Source organism: Phacochoerus africanus, chromosome 12 (genome assembly GCF_016906955.1).
Source record: "Phacochoerus africanus isolate WHEZ1 chromosome 12, ROS_Pafr_v1, whole genome shotgun sequence".
NCBI classification, from domain to species: Eukaryota; Metazoa; Chordata; class Mammalia; order Artiodactyla; family Suidae; genus Phacochoerus; species Phacochoerus africanus.
In genome coordinates, this window is record NC_062555.1 from 68,917,633 (window position 1) to 68,943,718 (window position 26,086).

General features: G+C 49.9%; 1 protein-coding gene across 1 annotated transcript in view; it reads right to left on the reverse strand.

Annotated features, from left to right (window-relative positions):
- ITIH2 (inter-alpha-trypsin inhibitor heavy chain 2) overlaps positions 1-18,561 on the reverse strand; it is a 38,253-nt gene extending 19,692 nt beyond the window's left edge. Inside the window, exons 1-9 of the mRNA XM_047755448.1 lie at positions 18,411-18,561; positions 16,561-16,635; positions 14,637-14,669; positions 12,032-12,201; positions 7,370-7,474; positions 4,855-5,017; positions 3,343-3,450; positions 2,549-2,677; positions 1,094-1,210 (exon numbers count right to left, since the gene is read on the reverse strand). Coding sequence (XP_047611404.1) covers positions 1,094-1,210; positions 2,549-2,677; positions 3,343-3,450; positions 4,855-5,017; positions 7,370-7,474; positions 12,032-12,201; positions 14,637-14,669; positions 16,561-16,635; positions 18,411-18,494 — 984 coding nt within the window. The 5' untranslated portion in view covers positions 18,495-18,561. The remainder of the gene's footprint in view (positions 1-1,093; positions 1,211-2,548; positions 2,678-3,342; positions 3,451-4,854; positions 5,018-7,369; positions 7,475-12,031; positions 12,202-14,636; positions 14,670-16,560; positions 16,636-18,410) is intronic.
- Between the last annotated feature and the right edge of the window lie 7,525 nt (positions 18,562-26,086).

Here is a 26,086-nt window from a genome sequence, read left to right on the forward strand (position 1 = left end):
GCTTGGCGTGTCCCCTTGGGTGTGTAATAGACATCTCAGCCTTTGGTGATGAACTAAGCACCTGACACATAGTGGGTGCTTAAATGAGGGGAGGAGGGGAGGAGGGAAGGAAGGAGGGAGGGAGGCAGGAGAGAATAAACTTGTATTAAGTCAGCGTTTCTTAACTGAGGGCAGTTTTCTCCCCAAGGATACTGGGCAATGTCTGAAGATATTTTTGACTGTCGTGACATTTTTGTTTGCCACGGGATGGGTACTACTGGCATGTAGTGGATCCAGATGCTGCTAAATATTCTGCAAGGTACAGTGTGGTCCCCACAACATAGGATTCACCCAGCCCAAAGTGTCAGTCCCACCGCGGATGAGAACCTGGTGTTGAGTCTTAAGCCAGGGAGCAGGGTCACCTTTTTTCCATCTTTTGGATCCTAGAACAGCAGTGAACACTTGGTGGTTGGAAATGGCTGTTGAGGAGTTCCCTTGTGGCCTAAAGGGTTAAGGATCAGGCATTGGCACTGCTACGGCTTGGGTTCGATCTTTGGCCTGGGACCTTCCACATGCCATGGGTACAGTGGAAAAAAAAAGAAATAGTTGTTGAATGAATGAATGAACAAATGAATGGTGGGTCGGTTGTTTGGGCTGGTTGAATGGATGGATTGATGCATAAAATAAGGAATTCCCTGGTCTGTTTAGAGTCGCATCGATACCATTACCACCGAGTGAGCTTATGTTAAACTCCGAGACGGAAGACACGGCAAAGGACATTCTCCATCAAGAAATTACGTAAAATTAGGAAAAAATTGTGCACACCACGATTTCAAAGTTGCTCGTGAACAAAGGCAAGATGTTAGAGTAAAATGTGACGCAGAAGAACCCAAAGACTAGGAAGCAGAATGAGAAGAGGTTACGAGGTGGAATTTGTCAAAAAGCTGAGCTTTGAGATAAATTTCTGCTGTTCCTAAGCCACCCAGTCTGGTCACTTGTCATAGCAGCCTGAGCTAAGCAAGCCCTGTGGGAAGAGGTGCCTCAGACACTGGCGTGGTCAGGAGATCGGAGAACGGAGGGAGCCCCCGGACCACGCCAACCAGGGGGGTCTTACCTGTTTCATTTTTATCCCCCACATCGAGCCGCTAACGTCAATGACAAAGAGGATGTTTTTGGGAATTGGGTCCATGCTTTCAGGAGCAAAGAAGTGGACAAAATATCCATTGAAGAGCTGAAAGACAGAACGTATCTGTGAGCCAAACTGTTACCCATGTTTGGAAGGTGGGAAGATGCAGGTCTGGGGACTAAGGGGGGGGTGGGGCCGTGGGGAGCAGGCGGTGTGAGGGTCGTACAGCAGAGAACCGAGGCTTGGGGTCCGTCCATCTCTCTCTTCTCCCGCCTGCGCCGCCTCTGTCCTTCCCTGAGAAAGTCCAAGCCTCTCAGCCCTTTAACCCCCAGGGGGTCTCTCTCCCACTCCCCTCCACCGCACCCCGTGCTCATTGAGAGCCTCGGTTCCAGGCACCCTGCGAACCACCAGCGAATCAGGAAGAGTCCCCACTCTCCCGAGGCTCTCGGGCAAGTGAAGGATCCAAAAATGCAATTTGCAGCAGGAGGTCAGGTCCACGGTCAGCAACACAAATGCCCTGAGGACACCCAGGGGAGATGCATCTGCCCCAGACGGGGATGGAAATGGCCTTGAACGCGGGACTTGAGCGTGAGCTGGAGTCAGCCTGCCGGGGTGGGGGTGGGACTGAGTGGGGGGTGGGGGGCAGGGGTGGGGAGGACTCTTCCAGACTGCCCAGAGGGCCCTCTGAGTGGTTCAGCAGGATGACCTCAAGAATTCCAGGCATCGGGGCAGAGAACCCACGGGGCAGACCATGAAGGACCTTGCTGACCCCAGGGAGGCTGGCTGCTCTTGAGGTAGATGGAGGCCACTCCAGCAGGATGCCTGGTTCCCCCTCGGTGTCACCTCCGGAAGGCGCCAATGGTCGCCTCACCTCAGCCTCTTCCTGAGGCTGTTTGGGTGCTTCTCCCAGGACACCACAGTGTCCACCGCAGGGTGTGTGGATGCGGACACTCCTGGCCTCCCTGTCTGTGGAGAGAGCACGGGCTTTGGGGCACTCGCTAAGGCCTCATTCCTTTAGCACAGGGACATACAGACACACGCCTAAGACGTGACAAGATGTCTTAGGAGAGGAGAGGAAAAGGCTCCAGACATCTCCCAGGGAACGCAATCACTGTGCTTCCTTTGACCCTTGATGGTCGAGTTGCGAAGGGCCTCAGAAAGTTGTCCAAAATTCCCGGGATGCCACTTTCCATGGTTTTCCCTTTGAGGCCTCCAAGGGCCTTCCTGAGACAAGGGCAAAAGGCCCAAAGACCCTCGTTCAGTTATCTTGACATAAAATGCTTAGCGACACCGAGAGAAATACTTTTGGGTCCCTTATCTGTGGCCTGGGCACTTGCCTTGGCAGCTGGGACGTGCCCAGAGGCGGGGGCGGGGCGGGGGCGGGCGGGTGGTGCTCAGTCCCCAGGAAACCGCTCGGTGGCCCTGGGGTCTGTCCTCACCCACCTGCAGTTCGCCGGCTTTCTGCTCTCTGTCCACATCATACATCACCACCAGCTCTCCGTCCACGGCCGTCTCAGAGCAGCTGGGGCATTTTCTCTGCTGTGCCACTGTGGGCTTGAAGGCCACGTGTGCCTGGAAAGGACAGTGCTGTCACAGTCCGGTCTCTGCCCCCCTCCCTCTCCAGGTGCGACGGTGACCTCGTGCGCACGGCTAAGAGGTGTTGCCACATGGTCCGGGGCCATCAGGCACTCAGGCAGCGTTGGCCCTCCCGGATGGAGGGGACAGTGACAAGGCGTGGGAGGGGGAGGGGGCATCTCACAGGCTACAGTGGAATTGGTTTCAGCCCTTTCTAAGAGACTCAAAGAATCCGCACCCCCCATGGAAGAAATGGCCTCCAGTTCTAGAAAGAGTTAGTGAAAAGTTCTTTAGGGATTTTGATCCCCGCCCCCTCCCAAGGGGACTTACTGGCCATGAAGGCAGAGAGAACAAAGCTGAGCATCTCTTGCTGGGATGAATGGAATCCAGCCTATACGATGTGAATGCTGTCTCTCAGCTGCTGGTCGAGGGATGATTTGGGGGGCATGAGGCTCCAAACGGGGCAGACATGGGTCAGAATGCAATGAAGCAACTGGGAGTTTTATTCTGTCCACCCCGTGGAAAGCCTTAGACTTTGCTACAGGCTCACTGTTCGTGCAGCTCCCTCAGCTCCGCGCCTGACTGCTCTTCTATCCCTCAGGGCAGAGGAGGAGAGCAGACTCCAGCAGCCCCTTCGTCTGTCACATCGAGGCTTATGGTACCTTCTGCTGTCCTTTAACGACGACTGGAACTCCATCGAAATGCCCGTCGAATGTGTCCAGAACATGGAGAAATCTTAATCCCTGAGGTTCAATAATCTGCACATCTACCTGGAGGTGGGAAAGAGAACAACTCGGAGTATGAGCCTATCTTTCACGGCGTTTCGAGCAAGACGGTCAGTTCCTAAGCGTCCTCCGCTGTTCTTCTCGTCTTTGAGATTTTCCCAAGATGACCCAGCAGGGCTCCACGATCATTTCTGCATGTTCTAGAAATTCTGGGGGACATGATGCATCTTGCCATGGAGGCTGAAGACCTTTTGGGCCACTCAGTAATTCCCTTCAATTGCTTCTTTTCTCTGGGATTTGATTCCCCTTGTTCCATTCCATTCTATAAGAATGGAATCAAAATTTTACCACGATCCATTCATCCCCTTGAATCGTCTACACCTATGGACAATTCACAACCTTCATGCTCCATCCTCCTACCTGTGAAACAGAGAGCATGTTGAATCGAGCCCTTCCCTGGCTTTCTTCTGGCTCTGTTCTGCCTCATACATAAGCATGATGTCACTAAGACTCGAGCCAAGAAAGGAGAAGCTCAGTTCTCAAGGTAGAAAGCAAAGACTACAACAGAGGTGGGTTCACCTTGGTAGTCAATGCTCTGCCATGGGCATTGCTCTCGGGGTGGTGAGAGTTGGGGTGCAGTGTGGGGAGTGGGGTGCAGAGGAAGACAATGAAATCCGTCCTCCTGGAGCTCCTATTATTTGTCACCTCATCATGTAACCGAGGAGTGTAAGTATGTTATCATGCCCTTTACACAGATGAGAAAACTGAGACTCAGGGTAACTTGTCCCATGTTGAAAGGCCAGTGTAGCGGCTTGAATGGTGGTCCCTCTAAAAGCACATCTATGTCAAGTCCTTGGCAACTGACTGCTGCTTAACTTGGAAAGAGGGTCATTGCAGATGCAATAAAGGACCTTGAGATGAGATCCTGAGGGCCCTAAGTCCAGTAACAAGGTGTGTTCTCACAAGAGCAAGGCAGAGGGCACTTGCGATGCTCAGGAGAGGAGGTGATGCGGCCAGGGAGGCAGGGATTGGAACCATGAGGCCACAGGGCCACAAGTCTAGGAATACCAGCAGCTTCCAGCTACCAGAAGAAGCAAGGACAGACTCTCCCCAAGAGCCTGCAGGAGCGCAGCCCTGCCAACACACCTTGATTTCAGACTTCCATCCCCCAAAAGTATCAGGGAAGGCATGTCTGTTGTTTTAAGCCACACAGCTTGTGGTCCTTTGGTAGAGCAGCCACAGGAAACCGACATAGCTGATAAGAAGGTGAGCTGGTTTTGAAACCCGTCAGGAAGTGACCCCAAACCCACCATCTTTCCCGGAGGCCACCCTATGCCGCAGCACTGCGTGGCATGGAGCACAACCAAGAGCCACGCAAGCAGAAAGCACCGGTGGGGGACAAAGCCCTGGGAAGGTGGCATTGCTGCTCGCTCTGCCCAACACGCTCACCTCCAGGTGCTTGGCCAGTCGTCCCGGCTGCAGGTGGATCCTGTGCTCATAGGACCCCAGGTTCCTCCACTTCACTTCCTGGTAATGAAGTTCAAACTGCACCTTGGCTCCAGGGGCGATGTTCACTTCGGTTTTGAAGTTCTCCATATCGAGAGCTCGGCTCCTAAAGGTGTGAGCACGCCCCCCCCACACACACGTCATCACACGCAGGGCATCGGGGTTCCCTCGCTAACAACCTGCTCGTCGTTCATGAGAACACACGGTAGGTACCCGAGAGACAACCGCAACTTCCAGGTCAATTTCATGCCACCACCAAGTATGTCCCTCTCCTGAGCTTTATCTTCTGGCGCTTCTTACAGACTTGAAGGTCACCTGCAAAGAGCTACCAGTTTTCGACCCCTGTTATGTGCCAGGAACTTGACACCCATCCCTGCTGTGACGGCAGGTGTACCGGGACCCTCGCTTATCAAATAGCAACAAATAAGGCTCATAAGGGGTGTGTAACCTGCTCAAGACAGGTGAGTCGATTGGAGGCCCAGGACTCAAAGCCAAGTTTAGAGGACTCCAAAGTCAGCACGCCTTTCCTCTACTGCTTGGGAGAATCCTTCTAGGGGTTGTTTCGATTTCTGGAAGTCTTTGGAAAGTCCACATCTGTTACGTCATCAGATCAAAGATGTATTTCCAGCCTTACGCTGTATGAAGTCCCACATACATCCCAAGGCCAGTGTGATGATGAATCGTGAGGTGTTTGTGGTTTTAAAGAGGAAGCAGCAAGATTGCTGAACAAGGCTGTTTTGAGCACTGGGAGAAACAATGAGTGATTTAAAACAAAAAATTAAATGGCTAAATACGCGAGGTGAGACTGTGCACCATCAGCTTATTCGGGATCAGGGAGCTACCACGCAGAAGTGGGATACCGGGTGCCCAGGAGCAGAGCTGAGGAGCAGAGCCTGGGGTGAGAGGCTGATTCCTCGGTGGGGGGGGGGGGCGTTCCTAGGTGAGTTCCCTATTCGTTGTGGTATCTGCTGTACCGGGAAGCGTTTCTGCCCCAAACAAATATTCTTGGAATGAAGAAACTGTACATGAGCTGACGATGTGGTCAGAGGGTGGGTAAAGATGGCAAAAGGGTCCCTGAGAAGCCGACGGACCCGGATGCTTGTTGGAGGTGGTCCCCTGGCTTGAAATTTCTCCTGTCCTTTCCCCGGCTGCGTGCTAGTCCCCTGTGTGGGCTCAGCTCAAACATCGAGTCTTCAGTGATGGTCTTCTGGGTCCCCAGACAGAACTGTTCACTAGGTACCGGGAGGCCCATGGGGTTTTGCACCCTCTCCACACCAGCATATCACACCATTACATATGATATACATTACGCGCACCCACCTGTTCCTTATGCTGTAGTCACCTGTGTGATGTGTTATAGTGACATATATATATAATAGTCATCGATATGTGGTGTGTGTTTTAATCCATATTATATGCATTACAGTCACCTATAATACACACACGTTGTGTGTAGCACAGTCACCTATGTGTTATAGTCACCTATATATTATACGTATCAGTCATCTATACGTTACATGCATTACCATTATATATTATGCGTTACACTTACCTGCACGTTACATGTGTTGCAGTCACCTCTATGATATGTACATGTAGTCACCTATATGTTCAACGTGTTGTAGTCACTTACATGTTATATACATAATGGTCACCTGTGTATTACATATGTTAAGTCACATATATGTTCTATGCGTTACAGTCACCTATATGTCATGTATGTTCCAGTCACCTATATGTGTAGTTTTGGTGGCTCACTCCTCCATCGGCCTGGCAGTGCTTGTTGGGTGGTGCTGTCAGCTTTGGGAAAACTGGCTACCGTGCTGACACTCAATGCATTTTTTTGAACGAAGAAACCCATGAATGAAATGCAAAGACTTTTAACTAAAGGGGAACCTAGGGATACGGAAGAGGAGGAAGAGATTTTTTAAAAGGATGGAAGGATGGGGGACAAAGCTTAGACAGGCGGGGTGGGGCTCGGAGACACTTCTTCCGCATTTCTTGTGGGAGAGGCTGCCTCGTTGAGGGTGATTTGGCCCTTCCAGTGTCTGAGTTAAGACTATAAGGAGAAAAAAATGTAAGAGAATCTAAACTAAGCAACTGGTGCTGAAAAAGGCACCACCCCATCAAAATAAGGTGGAAAAAAAGCCATGAAAGCAAATGCCAAAACTTTCTGTATGTGTGGTCAGCGTAGGAACAAGACCAGCCATGGTTCTGTACCCCTCTGCGTGCTCTGCTGGGAACCCCACATCGGTGACAGAAGGTCCGTCTCCACGCCACGCAAGGATGGAAGGGGGGACAGGTGAATCCCCTGTGTTGTGGGGGAGGCAATGCCTCATTCGCCCCCCTGCCGCCGAGGCTCCGGGCGGCCGAGGCGGGTTTCCCGCCGCGGGAATGGGTCCAGCGGGGGCAGCAGCGGCGGCGGAAGCAGAGGCCCCGGGCGGACACCCCCCCTTACCTCACCAGTCCAGCTGTTTTGCCTTTTGCTCTCGCCTGCCAGTAGAGGGCGCGGCCCACAGTTTTCTCCTTAATGGAACTGGTAAACTTGGTGCCGTCCACAGTCCTGAAAGAGCACAGAGGGCCCGGTTGGTTCCACGAGCAGTCTTAGCACAACAAACAACAACAAGCCAACAACATAAACAGGTGGATTTTTTTTTTCTTTTTTTGGCCACACCTGTGGCATATGGGATTTCCCAGGCTAGGGGTCAAATTGGAGCTGCGGCTGGGGTCTACACCACAGCCACGGCAACATGGACTCAAGCCACCTCTGTGACCAACACTGCAGCTCATGGCATCACGGGATCCTTAACCCACGGAGCTGGGGCCTGGGATTGAACCTGCATCCTCATGGAGACTAGGCCAGGTTCTTAACCCACTGAGCCACAATGGGAACTCCAACCAGGTGGATTTGATGTATTAGTTCATTATCACTTTGCACCTGGAAGGAAGGAGAAGAGAGACATTTGCCTATTTCACGGACAGAGTCCCCTTATGTGACAGTGAGATTTCAGAGAGGGCAGGGGGCTTCCATTGTCACGGCTTTCTCTCCCGTACTGTTGCTTGTGTTTATGTTTTTTTTTCTTCATCTTCCAGCCCACTCTTCAGGTTAAGGCTGTTCTCATGTATCCCTTTGGAAAGACAAGTGTGCTGGGAGAGGGGACTGACACATCGCTAGTTATCTGGCTGACACTTGGTTTATCATATCAGTCTTCTGGGGGCTAAGGATCCCGGGTGGCCTGGAGACACTAGGCTCTCTTGCAGGGGTGAAGGAAGGCAGAGCGGGAGCTCCAGTTGTGGCGCGGCGGGAACGAATCCGACGAGTCTCCATGAGGACGTGGGTTCCATCCCTGGCCTCACTCAGTGGGTTGAGGATCTGGCGTGGCCATGAGCTGTGGTGTCGGTTGCAGATGCGACTCAGATCTGGTGTTGCTGTGGCTGTGGTGTAGGCCGGCAGCTATAGCTTTGATTCGACCCCTGGCCTTGGAACTTCCATATGCCGCAGGTGCAGCCCTAAAAAGCAACAAAAGAAAAAAGGAAAGAAGGAAAGAAAGGTGCTGGGCAGTCTCTTGCATAGGTGGTGTTGGTCTCTCCGACATTGGCCTTGGGGGCCTCTGTCTTCCTATGGCCTCTCCGTCTCTACCCACCTCACTGTCACCTATTCATCTCAGTAATGACTGATGAGTCAGAGCAGTTGAATTACGAATTTTAGAAGTAAAATGGAAGGTGTGGCCTTCGAGGGGGCAGCATCTCTCCCCAAGGAGGTTGTTTTTTTTCCTTTTTTTTCTTGGCCACCCCAAGATGGATGGAGTTCCTAGGCCAGGGATCAAATCTGAGTTGCAGTTGCAACCTAGGCCGCAGCTGTGGCAACACCAGATCCTTAACCCCCTGTGCCGGGCAGGGATCGAATCTTTGTCCTGATGATGCAGAGAAGCTGCTGATCCCATTGCGCCATAGCGGGAACTCCCCACGGAAGTATTTAGAAGTGTGGGGACAGTGTTTGGTTGTTCTGATGACTGAGAAGCACTGCCGGCAGTATGGGGTGACACCGAGAGTGTAGCCATTCTGCAACGTGAGGGACAGTTTCCTGTCCCAGATGCTGACAGCATGCTTACTGTGCAGGCTTGGTTCATCTCTGCAGGTGAAAGAAATCAGAGCCAAGGAGACAAGAGACCTGCTCGAGGTCACGCACTTGCCCAGAGCCAGAGCTAGAACTGCACCCTGTGTGCCCAGGTCAGCACTATTTCCATCAAATCATGCTCCGGTTCAAAGACCAAAAAGATTTAACGACAAAAGGAAATAATCCCTAATGGTAGACTGTTTGAAAGTTTGATAAATAGGTAGAGGAATTTTGACTGGAGAGCTATGCCATTCATATTAAATTGTGGTGATATAAGATCTTAGGTCCAAATAAACATATTTCACAATTCTGTCTTTCTTTCTTTTCTTTTTTTTTTTTAAATCTTTCTGTCTCTTCTAGGGCTGCACCCACGGTATGTGGAGGTTCCCAGGCTAGCGGCCTAATTGGAGCTGTAACCACAGACCTACACCACAGCTCACGGCAACACCAGATCCTTAACCCAATGATCGAGGCCAGGGATCGAACCCACAACCTCATGGTTCCTAGTTGGATTCGTTAACCACTGAGTCATGACGGGAACTCCCAATTCTGTCTTTCATCACCTCAAATCATCTATGGAATGAGATGAAGAAGAAGGGAGAGAATGAAGGAAAAATGGAAAGAAGCGATACCTAGAATAAGGTCTAGGCATGTGGTTTAAAATAATAATTTATTAAAATAGTTGTTTGTTTGTTTTGAAAAATGGCTGCATCTGTGGCATGTGGAAGTTCCCAGGCCAGGAATCGAACCCATGCCGCAGTTGCAGCCTCTGCCACAGCTGCAGCAACACCCAATCCTTAACCCGCTGCACCACAAGGGAACTTCCTAAAAATAGTTTTTATATAATTTTTTAGACACAGTGTCACACAATACCACTACATCAAAGTGTTTCCTTCCACATTTGCTTTTGGGAATAGGCTGACCAAAAAAAAAAAAAAAAAGTGTTTTTGAAAATAAATTTGTAAGACAATTTATAGGAGTCAAAATCCATGAATTCCAGTGCCAATAAGTCCAATTCAAAGTCACAAAAGGCCTTTTGTTTAGAAGCTTTGTTTCGAAAATACAGTTAACACGGCCTTGCTGTCTTTAGAATCCAAAGTGCATGGTATTTGGACACTTTGCTGGATTTATTCCTTATCAGAGGAACAGGGAATGTTAACTCCTGATAAATGAAGCTTCAAGGTAACTGGCCTTCACTCTTTGAAAGATAGTGGCGTTGTTAAAACATTTCTTATTATGGAAATCTTTTTTTTTTTTTTTTGCCTTTTCTAGGCCCACTCCTGCAGCATATGGAGGTTCCCAGGCTAGGGGTCTAATCGGAGCTGTAGCTGCCGACCTACGCCAGAGCCACAGCAACGTAGGATCCGAGCCGTGTCTGCAACCTACACCACAGCTCATGGCAACGCCAGATCCTTAACCCACTGAGCAAGGCCAGGGATCGAACCCACAACCTCATGGTTCCTAGTCGGATTCGTTAACCACTGAGCCATGACGGGAACTTCATTGTGGAAATCTTTAAACTTGCAACAAAGAGTGATGTAAGACACCTCCATGAAACCCTCACAAGTTACACGTTATCCACACTGAGCCAGCCTCTGTTTCTCCAGAAAGGCCGCCGAGCATGTCCTTTGAGGCCACATTAAAAAAATTATTTTTTAAATTCTCTTGTGGGAGTTCCTGTGGTGGCTCAGGGGAAACGAACCTGACTGGTATCCATGAGGACGCAGATTTGATCCCTGGCCTCGCTCAGTGGGTTAAGGATCTGGCATTTCTGTGGCTGTGGTGTAGGCCGACAGCTACCACTCCGATGGGACCCCTAGCCTGGGAACCTCCATAAGCCGCAGGTGTGGCCCTAAAAACACACACACAGGAGTTCCTGTCATGGTGCTTTGGAAACAAATCCGACTAGGAACCATGAGGTTTTGGGTTCCATCCCTGGCCTCGCTCAGTGGGTTAAGGATCCAGTGTTGCCATGAGCTGTGGTGTAGGTCGCAGACGAGGCTTGGATCCTGTGTTGCTGTGGCTGTGGCTGGCAGCTGTAGCTCCTATTTGACCCCATACCCTTGGTGCCTCCATATGCCGAGGGTGTGGCCCTAAAAAAAAAAAAAAAAGGCAACACACACACACAAATTCTTTTGTGGGTAGAACTAGAATCATTGAGGAGAAAATGGAACAGATTTCCATGAGGTAGACGAAATAATTCCAAGAGTGGCCAACCATGGAGAGAATTGCCTGGGGAAGGGGTGAGTTTATCCTTAAAGACATGATCCAGTCAAGCCTGGAAAACTCGTCACCACCTACGGAGAGGAATTCGAGAACTGGACAAGCGATTGCGTTGGATGAGCGGCTGTCAGCATTTTTGCCCCATAAAGAAACATGTGACAGAGGCTGGCCTGCCCGCCCTGCACTCATGGATGGCTCCCTGTGACCCAGGGCAACTCCATAGAGTTTTTTCTTCCCAAGAAAGTGGGAGCTTGTTCTCGTAGAGATGGGCCTAAGGGTGCTGCTTTAATTTATTAGAAGAAGCAAAGCAAATCCTTCACACATTGTGACTTTCAACAGAAACACAAGATTGGGACCTACCCCAGGATGACTCGACACCCAGCGGGTCCACGGCTCAGAAAGTGAGACCCACTGGAGCCCATGGCCTGGAAGGTCCTTCTGCCTTGGGGAGTGGGGGAGGGGTTGATGCTGTAAGCAGGGCACATCCCGCTTCTCATTCTCTCTCTCTTTTTCTTTTTAGGGCCACAACTGCCACATATGGAGGTTCCCAGGCCAGGGGTCCAAACGGAGCTGCAGCTGCCGGCCTACGCCACAGCCAGAGCCACACGGGATCCGAGCTGCATCTTCAAACTATGCCATGGCTCACGGCAACGCTGGATCCTTAACCCACTGAGCGAGGCCAGAGATGGAAGCCATATCCTCATGGATTCCGGTCAGGTTCTTAACTCGCCGAGCCACTACGGGAACTCCCATTTCTGGTTCTATACAAGAGTTACTCACATGGAGAAGTTGGAGATGAAGGCTCCTTTGGGGATCTGAATATCAAACACAACATCCTGAGGCTCTGGGGAGTGGTTCACCACTTTGGTCTGGATGACAGTGTTGGCCATTCGAGAAGTAATAGTAGACTGAACTTTATAGCTGTAAAGAGTGACTTGATCCACATCTTCCTGTAATTGGCAAGAAAATACAACTGTACTCAGAGGAAGATGACTCTGGACTTTCACTGCGCATTTGATGAGAACAGCAGTCCGTTTTATCACAAACACTTCTAAGGCACTGGGAAGCATCTAACTCAAAGGTTATTAAGCTCTATCCTGATTTCTTTCTCTTTTTTTTTTTTCTGTCTTTTTGCCACTTCTTGGGCCGCTCCCCCAGCATATGGAGGTTCCCAGGCTAGGGGTCTAATCGGAGCTGTGGCTGCCAGCCTACGTCAGAGCCACAGCAACGTGGGATCCGAGCCGCATCTGCGACCTACACCACAGCTCACGGCAACGCCGGATCCTCAACACACTGAGCAAGGGCAGGGATCGAACCCACAACCTCATGGTTCCTAGTCGGATTCATTAACCACTGAGCCACGACGGGAACTCCACTATCCTGATTTCTAAGGACACCCTACAGGAAGAAGCCTGCCTTTGTTTGGAGATATCTTGAGATGCCATTCAAGTGCTATGCATCTATTAATAATTATTTAAAATATTATAATAAGGGAGTTCCCGTGATGGCTCAGCAGAAATGAATCTGACTAGCATCCATGAGAACATAGGTCAGATCCCTGGTCTCACTCAGTGGGTTAAGGATCTGGCATTGCTGTGGCTGTGGCGTAGACCATCGGCTACAGTTCCGACTCAACCTCTAGCCTGGGAACCTCCATATGCTGCGGGTACGGCCCTAAAAATAAATAAATAAATAAATAAATAAATAAATAAAATATTAGAATAAGGGAGTTCCTGTTGTGGCTCGGCAGGTTAAGGACCCAAATTTTTTGTCTCTGTGAGGCTACAGGTTCGATCCCTGGCCTCGATCAGTGGGTTAAGGATCCAGCATTGCCATGAGCTGTGGTGTAGGTCACAGATGCAGCTTAGATCTGGTGTTGCTGTGGCTGTGGTGTAGGCTGGCAACTGCAGCTCCAATTTGACCTCTAGCCTGGGAAACTCCATAGGCCACAGGTGTGGTCCTAAAAAATTAAAATTAAATTAAATTAAAAAATGAGAATACGAGGAGACAATGGTTGTGGGGAAGTGAGATTGGATTATGAAAGTGAAGGAAGTAACTTCTAATGCCAGGCTGAAGGGAAGGCAGGGTTGCAGGACTGCAGAGCTGGACGGGGACCTGGGCTGTATATTCAGGGAGGACACAGCCCGGGGCAGGGAGGGGTGGAAGCCACAAGCCACCAGCTGCCTTCTTCAACCCCATCTGTTGTCATTTCACCTTCTCCCAGTCCTCTGGTCCTTTCCCACATTAAGACCTAATCGAAGGATGCTGACGGGGTGAGCTAAGCAGACTATCTCGCCAAGGGCATTTGATGCCACCGACGGCCTGTCGCTTTGGATCCCTTTCCCAACCTGCTCTACGGATGTGAGGCCGTCGCGGTGTCCATGCGCTCAAAGGCCTGAAAACACATGTCTTTCAGGAGACTCCTCTAAACCGTCAGCTTCTTCAGGATGACAATGACAACGATGGGACTCACGAGGTTCGGCTTTTTTTTTTTTTTGAAAGGTTTTGCTTATTTCAATCATAGATGTCATTTGCCCAAACTTTGTCCTCCAAATGTCAACCTTTCATCTTGTTAATATCCAGCATCACCTCAAGCTAAGATAAAATCCAGGCTACACTCTTCGTCTTTTTTCCCCTTCACCCGGGGCTTCTCTGCGCTCCCGTCGGTTCAGAGCAGAAAGCCCACGAGACCACTTCCTTTGGGTGTTTTTTCGCCACCGGAAGGACCGCTCTGAACATCGTAGGGAGTTGGGCCGTGTCATGTTGAAGAGTTCCTTACCTTTTTTCTTTTTTTCCTTTCAGGGCTGCACCTGCAGCATATGGAAGCTCCCAGGCTAGGGGCTGGATCGGAGCCACAGCTGCCGGCCTACACCACGGCCACAGCAGCACCAGACCTGAGCTGCATCTGCAGCCTATGCTGCAGCTTGTGGCCACACGGGATCCTCAACGCACTGAGCGAGGCCAGGAATCGAACCCGAATACTCATGGATATCAGTCGGGTTCTTAAGCTGCTGAGCCACAAAGGGAACTCCGAGAGTTCCTTCTCCACACTCACTCCTTTACCCTCTAGAGTTTTTAGGGGTCCTGTTTGAACAAATGCATGGGCTTGGATGAAACCCATGCTGTTGGCAAAACTTGTGCAAGTAAAGAAAAGCGACAATTTTCAGCTGTCAGGGGACATCCTTCCTGGCTGCATGCACACTGCACCCTTTCAAGCTGAATTTTGGACATACTTCCAAACAGAATTGGGCAATAGGGTGTTTCGAAAGTCAGGTAAATGCTCTCAGGGATGAAGACAGAGGAGGCAACCATATTGATTTCTTGCTAATAGGTAACAGAAAAGTCATTCAGACGTCAATTTTTAACCAAATCAAAGTAAGCTTACCATCATTTCTCCAGATTCTCCAGAAGCACTTCTCTGTGAAAGGAAGTAGGAAAAGCTTTCTTCAAAAGTGTGGTACTTATTACCTTGATGACAAAGACTCTTTTCTCTCAGGCAAAAATACATACATATATATATATATATATTTTTTTTTTCTTGTACACTGAGATGTAATTCATTCACAGGAGCCAAGACATAAATAGCAATTATTCCAGAGTACTAGTTTTCCCACTGTGTTTCTATGAACAAATGTCTCGTCACTTTTTGGAGGCAGGCCCATCATTTTTTGAGACAATGCTAAACCCAATGCTTTTAAAAGAAAAGATTCGACCAAACTCAGGCTGATAGCAAGCCTATAGCCTCTTTCTGCTGTCTATTTGTCTGATTAAGTGTTTCAAATCCGAGCTGCCTCTGCAACCTGCACCACAGCTCACAGCAACGCCAGATCCTTAACCCACTGAGTGTGGCCAGGGCTCGAACCCACATCCTCATGGATACTGGTTGGTTGGTTACCATTGAGCCACAACAGGAACTCCCTGATTAAGTGTTTTCACAGCAGCGTAGCCCCCCCGTCAAAGCTGGACAGCAGGAAGGCACGTCTGAGTCTTCCCTTAGACAGACCCCCTGGGGGCAGGACTCAAATGCGCCTCCTCCCCGGTGTAGCCCCCATCAGGCGCCGTAACTGGCAGGTGGAAAATTCTGTACTCTAACCACTGAGCTAGAGAGTTACCCAGAGGGATGCCTGTCCTGGGGGCATGGAAAATAGACTGGCTTTAAAGTGATGATTGAACATTTAACGTCAGGTGGATTTTAAAATAATAATTCAGGTGTGTGATATAGGCTTAACTTGCTAGATTTGGGGTGAACTGCGTTTTAGGGGGTGTTATATGACATAGGGAGGCCAGTGGTTGCCTTCTTTTAAACTTCTTGAAAATCGAAATATAGTTGATTTATAATGTTGTGTTACTTTCAGGTGTATGGCAAAGTGATTCAGTTTTACGTATATACATTTTGTTCTTATACCTTCTTATATAAATATATTTTTCAGATTCTTTTCTCCTATAGGGTTATTTTAAAACATTGAGTATAGTTCCCTGTGCTATACAGTGCGTCCTTGTTGCTTGTCTATTTTATGATAGCAGTGTGTGTATCTATTAATCCCAAACGCCTGATTTATCCCTTCTCTCCCCTTTGGTGACTGTAGTTTGTTTTCTTTCTTTCTTTCTTTTTTTTTTTTTTTTTTTTGCTTTTTAGGGAGAGGCCAACCCTTCCTGGCCCCTGAAGGACTTTAGTCTATGCTGCTGGCATCTGGGATGCAGCCGCCAGCGTGGCCAGGCCCCCTGTGGTCTCTAGGCACCTTCCCGAGAGGGCAGTGACCGTGACCGTGACCGTGACTGGTGGGGGAGGGTGTGTGGCTCCCGTGCGAGGCTCCTGCCGCTGCTGGGAAAAACCTCTCCTTCTCAGAGGAAATTCTTCCTTACGAGGCAGTCGAACATCCCATAATTTTAAACGGTGAAGAACACACATCGCCATGTAATCTTTTTCCCCCCTTTTTCGGCCGCCCTGTGGCACAGGCAGGTCTCAGGCCAGAGATCAGATCCGAGCCATAGCTGCAACACATGCCACAGCTGCGGCAATGCCGGCTCCTTAACCCACTGAGCCAGGCCGGGCATCAAACCTGTTGAGCCACAGCAGGAACCCCTCACCATGTCTTTTGGAGGGGATCGAGCTGACGGGTACGGTTCAGAGGGTAAAGGACAGTCACAGGGCAGTTTCCCTTTCTGTCACCTGGACATGGCCTCCCCCTGGGCGCAGAACCGCTTCTCTGGAGAAGACCTAGCAGAACCCATCTCATTCTTTTCTCCTTATGTCCTCAGTCATGAGGGCTTTCACGTATTTTCCCTCTCCGGAGGGCAGCTTACTGTACCTGAGACCTCCGGTTTTCTGGCACAACGTGAAATTTGCCCGGGGCCAGTTCCGCAAGATCTCCATATTCTGCAAACTTAAAAAAAGAATTCAGGGGGTTAATTTCTTCTTCTTCTTCTTCTTTTTTGTCTTTTCTAGGGCTGCACCTGCAGCATATGGAAGTTCCCAGGCTAGGGGTCTCATCGGAGCTGTAGCCGCTGGCCTACACCACAGCCACAGCAACTCAGGATCCGAGCTGCATCTGCACCCTACACCACAGCTCACGGCAACCCTAGATCCTTAACCCACTGAGCGAGGCCGGGGATCAAACCGGCAACCTCATGGTTCCTAGTCAGATTTGTTAACCACTGAGCCATGACGGGAACTCCCCAGGGGTTAATTTCTATGAACAAAAACAGGCAGCTAGTGACAAGCGTAGGTATCATTTTGTCTCATTTTCTATCTCTCCCGGCAAGGTCAGTTGGGCATACAATGATTTCTTTTTAATTGAAGCGGAGTTGATTTACAATATTTCAGGTGTACAGTGAAGTGACTCAGTTATACATACATAGCATATAGATACTTTCTTTTCCAAGATATCCCATATGGTTCCCTGTGCTGTGCAGGGGGTCTGTGTTATTTCACACACAGTCGTGTGTGTCCGCTAACCCCACACCCCTAATTTATCCTCCCCTCCTTTGCTCTCGGGTAGCCCTGTTCGTTTTCTATGTCTGTGACAATGATTTCTTCAATATATCTGTTTGCTAGTTAGGTCTCGGAGGTGAGTAAACGAAGGTGCTGTCTCCAACTTTGTTGGAGGCAGGAATTCATTTTTGAGGTGGCCTGCAAACGGTGGCAATGCAAGTCCGGCCTCCCGGAATGCAGTGACCAGGTAGGTGCCTGGGGGGCAGTCGTGGGAAGATCTCCAGGGCTCAGCAGTGTCTGATTAGATAAACAGGCACCATCAACCATCAGGAAGCGACTGAAAAAGCACAACCATGTTTAGATCCCTAGTCTGCGATGCCTGGCTCCACCGGTGAGGTTTCCAGCACACGCTGGTGGTTTTAAAGTGTTGGAAAATGAGACAGTTTCTAGGCAGACAGAGCTTTTTTTGTTTGTTTGTTTGTTTGTTTTCCTGGCAAATATGGCCTCCTGTTCTTTGGCATGTCTGTAGGTAACCTTCTCCATAGGATCACAGGCCCGCTGCATCTAGGATACTCCCATGATTCATGCTGCTTCTCTGGCATCACGAGAGCTCTTGCACAACTTTCACCCCAAGACTTTCTTTATGTCGGAGGGGGTCAAGATCTGATGATTCCCAGGAATAATTCCTGCACTCGCCACCCACTGACCCAGGTCTCCCCTTGAACAGGAATATTTAAAGTGCCCTTAATTGGGAAATCATTGTTCACCTCGGTGTGAAAAACAAGAGTGTTTTGCACATGACTTTTCTGATACACTGAAGGAGAAGAGTGATATTAATATTTTGCAATAATAATGATAAGAGCTAATAATCATTAAGTTCTTCCTCCAATGTGCAACATGCTGGGTAGTTTGCATCTGTCCCTTAATTCTTATAACTGTTCTTTGGGTTAGGTCCATTTCTAGCCCCCCTTTTACAGAGAAGGAGGTAGCAGCTGGAACATTAAGTGCTACATGATGGGGCCGGCCCATGAATTTGATTCTCATGCAAAATCCACTAATGCTTTAAAGGGTAAACACGCGTTTCCGTCATTATAACAGTGGGCACTTCTACTCGGGTGAATCTGATCCTGAATTTCCAGTGCACACAGAACACAGCCTTTGCATAGAAGCAGGTAACAGGCTGTGTATTTTACTAAGCGAATGCACAGGGGCCCAGCAAGTACTTACTTCTGAAAGTCCATTGGTGGGGATTTCGAAGCCCTGCGCTTCCAAAAGAAGAAAGCAGAGGAGAAAGCACGTGAGCCCCTTCATTGTCCGCGGAGGCTCTGCCCAGCTCTCCAGCCCAGGGTCCCTCTGCTGTCCCACGTTCGGGGGACAAAAGAGCCTTGCGGTTGGCTTTGAAAAAGACCAACTTCGTCTCAAACTTTGTTCCGAAACCAGACAAATATTTGCCCTGGAGTTCAAACTTAAAGCAGTGGGGGCAGATCAGATGCCCAGAGGTTATTCAAACAGCAGAGCCAGAGGCAGGCGCTGGGCTGGAAGAGCGATGAGGGTTGAATGGATGTGCTTTGCTGTTTTGTTTATTTGTTTCCCTCTTGCTGATTTCTGTTCATCTTAAAACCAGAGAGACCTCAAGATCAGTGTCATCCTCTTTGAAAGACCTGGTGAGGGCATTTCCTGAGAAATAGAGAGGAAAACGCTGGCGTGAAAAGTTTCTGGAAACAAAATCCTTGGTTTAAGGGAAAGCAGGAGGGATTTAGGAAAAGTGGGAGAAGAAATGCCATGGTTTTCTGAGCAGGGCGTCTTCACAGGCTGTGCTTTTCCCTCCGCGTTCCTTAACCGAAAGCCCAGGTCACAAGCGAACGGGGCGAGTGGCTGTGCGACACGAAGGCGCGCTCTTCAGCAAGGACGCTTCAGGACCGCCTCTGGTTCGGAGCAAAGGGTCTGTTCCCACCGGCCCTGGGCAGCCTCACGCAGGTCGGCGGAAAATCAGTTCTCCCCAGTGCCAGAGTCAGAGAGGGTCCAGCCTGGAACCCGTTCTAGTTCATGGTCATGAATCTTAATCAGGGTGATTAAGTGTGATTGATTGATTGATTGATTGATTGATTTTTAGCTTTTTAGGGCTGTAGCTGCGGCGTATGAAGGTTCCCATGCCAGGGGCTGAATTAGAGCTGCAGCTGCCAGCGGCCTACACCACAGTCACATCAACACCAGATCCGAGCCACATCTGCGACCTACACCACAGCTCACAGCAATACCGGATCCTTAACACATTGAGTGAGGCCAGGGATTGAACCCACGTTCTCACGGATACTAGCTGGGTTCTTAACCCACTGAGCCACAGCAGGAACTCCTGAAAAAGGAGGCAATTTGACAAAGCTATGCATGCGGAAGGGGGTTGGTGACTCAGGCTGGCCAGATTCTGGGGTGCAGGATAGAAGTGGGAAGCACGCTGGGTGGTGGGGACTCTGGGACGGGGGGCTGGATGCACTGGGGGGAGAGGTAGAGGAGGATGGCTGGGCTCTGAAGTCCTCAGAGGTGGGCGCACAGCCAGCAGAGCGGGCTCTGCCAACCCCGGGAAGCTGGGAGAGTGCAGTACGACATTCTGGAGGAGCAGGAGCTGGAGAAGCCACACCCTCTGCAGGTGCCTGCTGATCTTGGCCAGAGTCTAAAGCAGAGGCAGGGCCCAAGCCTGGTCAGGCATCGAGAGGCCAGCTAACTTGTCAGCAGAGCCAGGGGCTAACTCACACATAATCCATCAGCACGCCCGTATATCATAGCCTAATGCTTCCCTTGATTTGGGAGCTGGTGAACGGCAAAGGGCCATTTCCTGCCTAAAGCATCCATGATTATACAGTGCTTGATGGAACTAATTCCACTTCTGACCACAGTATTTCTCACGGGAGACCTAGATTTCTTATAAGCCCAGACAGATTCTAATGTGCTTATCATGGATGAGCCAGAAAATGAAAACGGAATGCGTTTTCAACTGCTTAATTACAGACCCTGTTGTTTGGACAAATCCAAGCAGAAAAGCTTTGATGAATAGATTGACAGTAACTTGAAGGAATGAATTTTGGGGTGAGAAGCAGCGTGCTAAGTCATGGAACCTGTTCAAGTGATATATACTCTTGAAGTAAACTTGAATGAAATACTGGGCAAAATTTCAGAGGACAGGTTGTTGGAAAGGACGCCTGCTATTCTAGAGAACAGCATGAGAATTCAAACACGTCTTGTCTTTTTTTCCTTTTATGGCTGCACCTGCAGCATATGGAAGTTCCAGGGCCAGAGGCAGCATCGGAGCTGCAGCTGTGATCTAAGCCACAGCCACAACAATGCCAGATCCTTAACCCACTGAGCGAGGTTAGGGATCAAACCCGCACCATCACAGAGACGTCAGGTCTTTAACCCACTGAGCCACAACAGGAACTCCCTCAAAAACATCCTGATAGAGAAAAATAAATTCTAGAAGCAGTAGCGGCTCAGCACGGTCTCCAGTGTAGGCTCTAGCTAGAAAGTTGCATTCACTTTCGAATGAACTATTGTAAGGGATTCTAATCAATTAGAGATAAGCCAGTGGCAGGTAGTCAGGATTATCAGAGGTTTGAAAGCTGTGTCATAGGAGCGCATGATGTTATACAGAGGTCAAGAAAAGAGCAATTCAAGGAGTTGTCATGGCTCAGTGGTTAACAAATCTGACTAGGAACCATGAGGTTGCGGGTTCAATCCCTGGCCTTGCTCAGTGGGTTAAGGATCCGGCGTTGCCGTGAGCTGTCGCAGACGCGGCTCAGATCCCGAGTTGCTGTGGCTGTGGCGTAGGCCGGTGGCTACAGCTCCGATTCGACCCTTAGCCTGGGAACCTCCATATGCCGTGGGAGCGGTCCTAGAAAAGGCAAAAAGACAAAAAAAAAAAAGAGCAATTCAAAAATAAGAAGCTGCGATGCCTTATGGACCATCCAAGATTGGACTCTCTTGGCCCAAGAGGGAGTATTGCTCCATGGAGATGCCAGACCAGAATGGACGGAGAAGTCAGCGTCCAGGAAGAGAACGCATCTGCTGGAAGGAGCTGGGCCGGTGGCCTGGCTCTGCCGCAGAATAAGCAAGAACAACACGGACCCAGAGAGGCCGTGAGCAGAGGGAGGGTCAAGGGGTGGAACCAGACTTTTCTGGGACTAACCCCAAGGACAGAGAGCTTGCAAGCACACTTCCTGCAGGTGGGCAAGGATTCACTGGGCCAGGACCAGGCTCTGATGGTCATAAATTGAGCCAAACTGCCTGTGGAGAGGGGCTGAATCACTGCCTTCTCAGGGGACAGGACCTGGAATGTTCCAGGGCTTCAACACCAGGTTTAACCTCTCTCCCGGGTCTGTGGGTTTGACGGGATTCCAATGGCTGGGGCAGAAGTCAACCAGGGTCTCGGCTGGGTGATGGGACCCGAAACAGCTCAGCTCACGGCTGGCTGGTGGTGCTGGCTTTGGGTGGAGCTCAGCTGGGGCTGTCGACCAGAGGAGTTTGGTTTTCCTCTCTCTGGCCTCTGCTGTGCCTCTCCCTGCATGGCTGCAGGCTTTCTAGAGCATTCCTGCAGCAGAGGCTGCAGACAGGTAAGGCCTGGCCTTGGGAGTCACCCCGCCACACTTCGGCTGCATTTTACCGGGCAAAGCAAATCTCCAGGCGCCCCAGATTCAAGGGAGACAAATTCCACTCTGTAAACAGCAGACGCCTCACAATCAGTGGTCAATGTCACCACTTCTTTCCCGCTCTCTCCCTTAGTGGCCGATGAGCACCTGTTATGTGTTTCACACACAGACAGCAAAGCGTGTACATGTGTTTCCCTCTGGTCTCCCAGGGGTACGCCCACGTGACACTTTACGCATGGATGACCGAAAGAGAGAACCGACCCAATGGATGAGAGTGCAGCAAGAAAACGAAAAGCAGAGCTCCCACTGTGGCTCAGGGGGTTAAGAACCTAACATCACGTCAGCGAGGAGGTGGGGTGGATCCCTGGCCTCGATTAGTGGGTTAAGGATCTTGGTGTTGCCACGAGCTGCTGTGTAGGTCACAGACATGGCTGGGATCTGGCGTTGCTGTGGCTGTGGTGTAGGCCAGGAGCTGTAACTTGGCTTCGACCTCTAGCCTGGGAACCTCCATATGCCGCAGTGCGGTCCTAAAACAGAGAAAGAAGGAAAGAAAGAAGGAAGGAAGAAAAGCAAGACTGCTGGGAGCAGAACTTGGGTGCAGGTGTAAACAGAGGTAGAAGGAAAAGCTGCCCTCGGGGATACGGACAGTCCGGATGCGCCGCCCGAGAACTCCCAGGAAGGTGACCTGATGGCTTAAATGAGCAAAGTGGTCACGATGGGAAAAAATGTGTCTTAGAGAAAGTGACGGTGCCCCAAACGCGCACTGAAAGGTGGTGTTCGACGGGTTCCACAGCGATGAAAGCTCTAAGGGAAGACTTTGGAAGCCGACCCAGACTTAGAGGGAGGTAAGGCAACCCCCTGAATCCCAGAGGTGACGCTCACCTCGTGCGCTGAGTTACAGGACGGGAGGGAAGGCCCGCACTGCGCAGTTAGCATTGGTGAGTATTTACCAACAAATGAAACGCTTTCGTTCTCGGTGTTTCTGATGTTGGAACCTAAGGGGTATTTAACTCACCCTTGTTTTACTATTTAAAAATGTTCCTATGCTTTCTCAACCTGCAGGAAGAAAGCTTTGACATTTTGACATAACAATTTAAAGGCCGAGGAATAACTGTCATCTTCCCCATTGACCGTTAAGATTGGTCTGCACATGATCAGGATCTGTGGTCATGTTTACAGCCCCATGATTCAAGGTGAGCACAACCTCTGTGCGTCTGCATAAAAACGAAAATAAAAATAAAGGAGTTCCCACTGCGGTGCAATGGGATCAATGGCGTCTCCGGAGCGCTGGCATGCAGTTTCGATGCCCAGCCTGGCAGAATGGGTAAGGATCTGGCATTGCTTCAGTTGTGGTGCATCTGTGGCTTGGATCTGATCCCTGGCCCAGAAACTCCATATCCTTTAGGGCAACCAAAAAAAAAAAAGAAAAGAAAAGAAAAAAAAGAAAAAGCACACACGTGTGCAATAGCTTGCTTTATGTTAAAAATAGGTCCCCTCTTTGGAATGTTCTAGAACCATACAGTGGATCTCCACCAGGAGTCACTTTGGGAGTTTATGGGGGAGTTTTTGTTGCCTTAAGGACTGCAAGGTGCAGCTGAGGTCAGGAAGGCCAAGGCTCTGCCCAGGACTGTGCCTAAAAAGAAAGACTTGTCTTGAGGGCAACAGGGTGCTTGAACGCCCCACTAGACATTTGTGTCAGTTTAAAGCATGTTTAAAATTATTTGGTCCTTCAGCCAAATTCTGCTTCACATACTTTTTTTTTCGTTTTAGAGCAAAATTCACGTGCAGCATAATATGGAAGTTCCCAGGGGTCGAATTGGAGCTGCAGCTGCAGGCCTACGCAACAGCCACAGAAACACAAGAACTGAGCCGAGTCTGTGACCTGCACCACAGCTCACAGCAACGCCGGATCCTGCACCCACTGACCGAGGCCAGGGATTGAACCCGCCTCCTCCTGGGTACTAGCCAGGTTGGTTATCACTGAGCCACAAGGGGAACTCCCGGGAAATTGTTGGATACATGTCTCCACTAGATGGCGCAAGGTGCTCACCTATTTTGAGCGGATCTACAGGACCTTGTGCAAAATTGGGGACCAAGAATTTATTTGTTCTACTTTCATAAAGGGGGGCAGAGAGGGGGAGGAAAAAAGAAGAGAAGGGAGGAGAGGGGAGAGGAAGAAAGGCCGACACAGAGCAGGCAGGGAAAACAATCAGTGGTGGCCCCTGTCTGCGCTTTCAATTCTCATTAAGTGAAGAATGGTATAAATTGGCCATGGAGCCTTGGGTTACTCTGTTACATGCAGTCAATCACATCTTGCCTGGTGGAATCAAAGGTTTTTGGGGTTTTTTTTAATACAAGTTATGGAAAATTTCACAACATAAATAAAAGGAAAAAAAGATACCCATGATGACCAGGCTGAACGGAAAACACACGTATCCATACTATTGACTTATTTTCTCTCTGTCTTCACCCCCACATACTGGTAACTAGTCACAGCGTTAAAATTCCACGTTACCCTAAGGGTCAAGGGGCTGTATTCACGCTACTGAAATATGGGGAAGTTGGTTGCTTTTCTTTAAAAGATCGCATAACATAAAATGAAATTCACTTAACATAAAATCGAGCACTTTGAAGTGAACGCTGCAGCGGCATTTAGAACATTCACAAAGTGATACGACCCCCACTTCTATTGAGAAGGGGGCCGTCGAAGGCAGGATTCAGCAGGAAGCCCCACTGTTTCCAGGCTGTGGGCTTTGTCTTCCACTCGCCTGGAACACCTCCCTTGGGGTGGTTGCGTCTCTGTTCTCTTGGTCCTTGTCCCTTCACCAGGCATGTTTTCCAGGTTACAGGGAGGGAGCAGAGCTGTGAGGGCCAGGAAACACGCAGCTGTAATCCGGCACAGGGGCTGTGATCGTTAATTTTTTGCACCAACTTGGCTGGACTGCAGTGCCTGGATATTCACGTGGACATGCTTCTGGATGTTTCTGTGAGGGCCTTTGAGTGAAGCAGTTTGTCTTCCCTAATGTGGGTGGGCCCTGTCTAATCAGTGGACGGTCTGAAAACCCCAAAAGACTGACCTTCCCCCAAGCAAGAGGGAATTTTGGGAGTTCCCAGGCTAGGGGTTGCATTGGAGCTGTAGCTGCTGGCCTATGCCACAGCCACGCCAGATCTGAGCCGCATCTGCGACCTACACCACTGTTTAAGGCAATGAGGGATCCTTAACCCACTGATCGAGGCCAGGGATCTAACCTGCATCCTCACGGACACTATGTCGAGTTCTTAACCCGCTGAACCACAACAGGAATCCCAATAATTGGATTTTTAAAAGACCTCACATGGACGGTTTATCATGAACAGCCAGGAGTAAAGTCGGTTCTACACGGGAGGATGGAACTCAGTATAGAGATAACCTGGAGATACAGGGCTAAGGGATTGCATATTTTGGTTCAGCGAGTCTGCACCGGCGGGCTTCACACCTGCTGCACGTGTTAAACCAACAAGCGAGTCCCTCCCTCGCCAGCCAGGCGAGCGCTGGAGAAAGAACTTGATGACAGCTCTGTTATTAAGTCTGATTGCACGGAATACCACCTCTCTCGGCACCAACCACAAAACCAGCCCTGTTTCGCTTGAATCAAAATCCTTCCAAAGACACACCTGGGGCTCTCACTGACCTTCTCTGGATGCCTCCTCGCACCTGTCTGGGAAGGATCTGGCAGATCTTCAGGGAGAAAACGCATGCTGTGGGTCAGTGGCAGGTTGCAGGCTTCTCCGTTTCCAGCCCCTCTGAGACCACGAAAGGGCAGGACGGGGCATTCATGTCAGGCACTGGGGCTGGTTGAAGGGACCCTGCATCCCCGTCGCAGCATCAGCAAAGCCGCTGCACTGTTTCAAGTCCTCTGGGGTCCTGGGTTGCATCCCAGAAAACTAGGCTGCCTCGTGCTGCTCTAAGCCTCCTTCCAAAAGATGAGAATAATGCTTAACTCCGCACTGAGCCTGTTCAGTGTTGAGTGAGCATTTCTACAGGGACAAACGACTGCTCGAAGGACAGGAATTTCTTCAGAACGATTTTCCTCTCTCTGAATTACTTGTGAGTGCAGATGCGGAAAAGTTAGCACAGTTTTCTACAGCGCATGTCCTAGGGGGAGGAACCGGCTCTGATTTTTTTTTGTATTGAGGGTCCAATTCAATTGTCTTTTGCTGTTTTTTTTTATGTGTGTGTGTGCACCCTGTGTGTGTCTTCAGGAAATAAGGCAAAATTCATGCTAA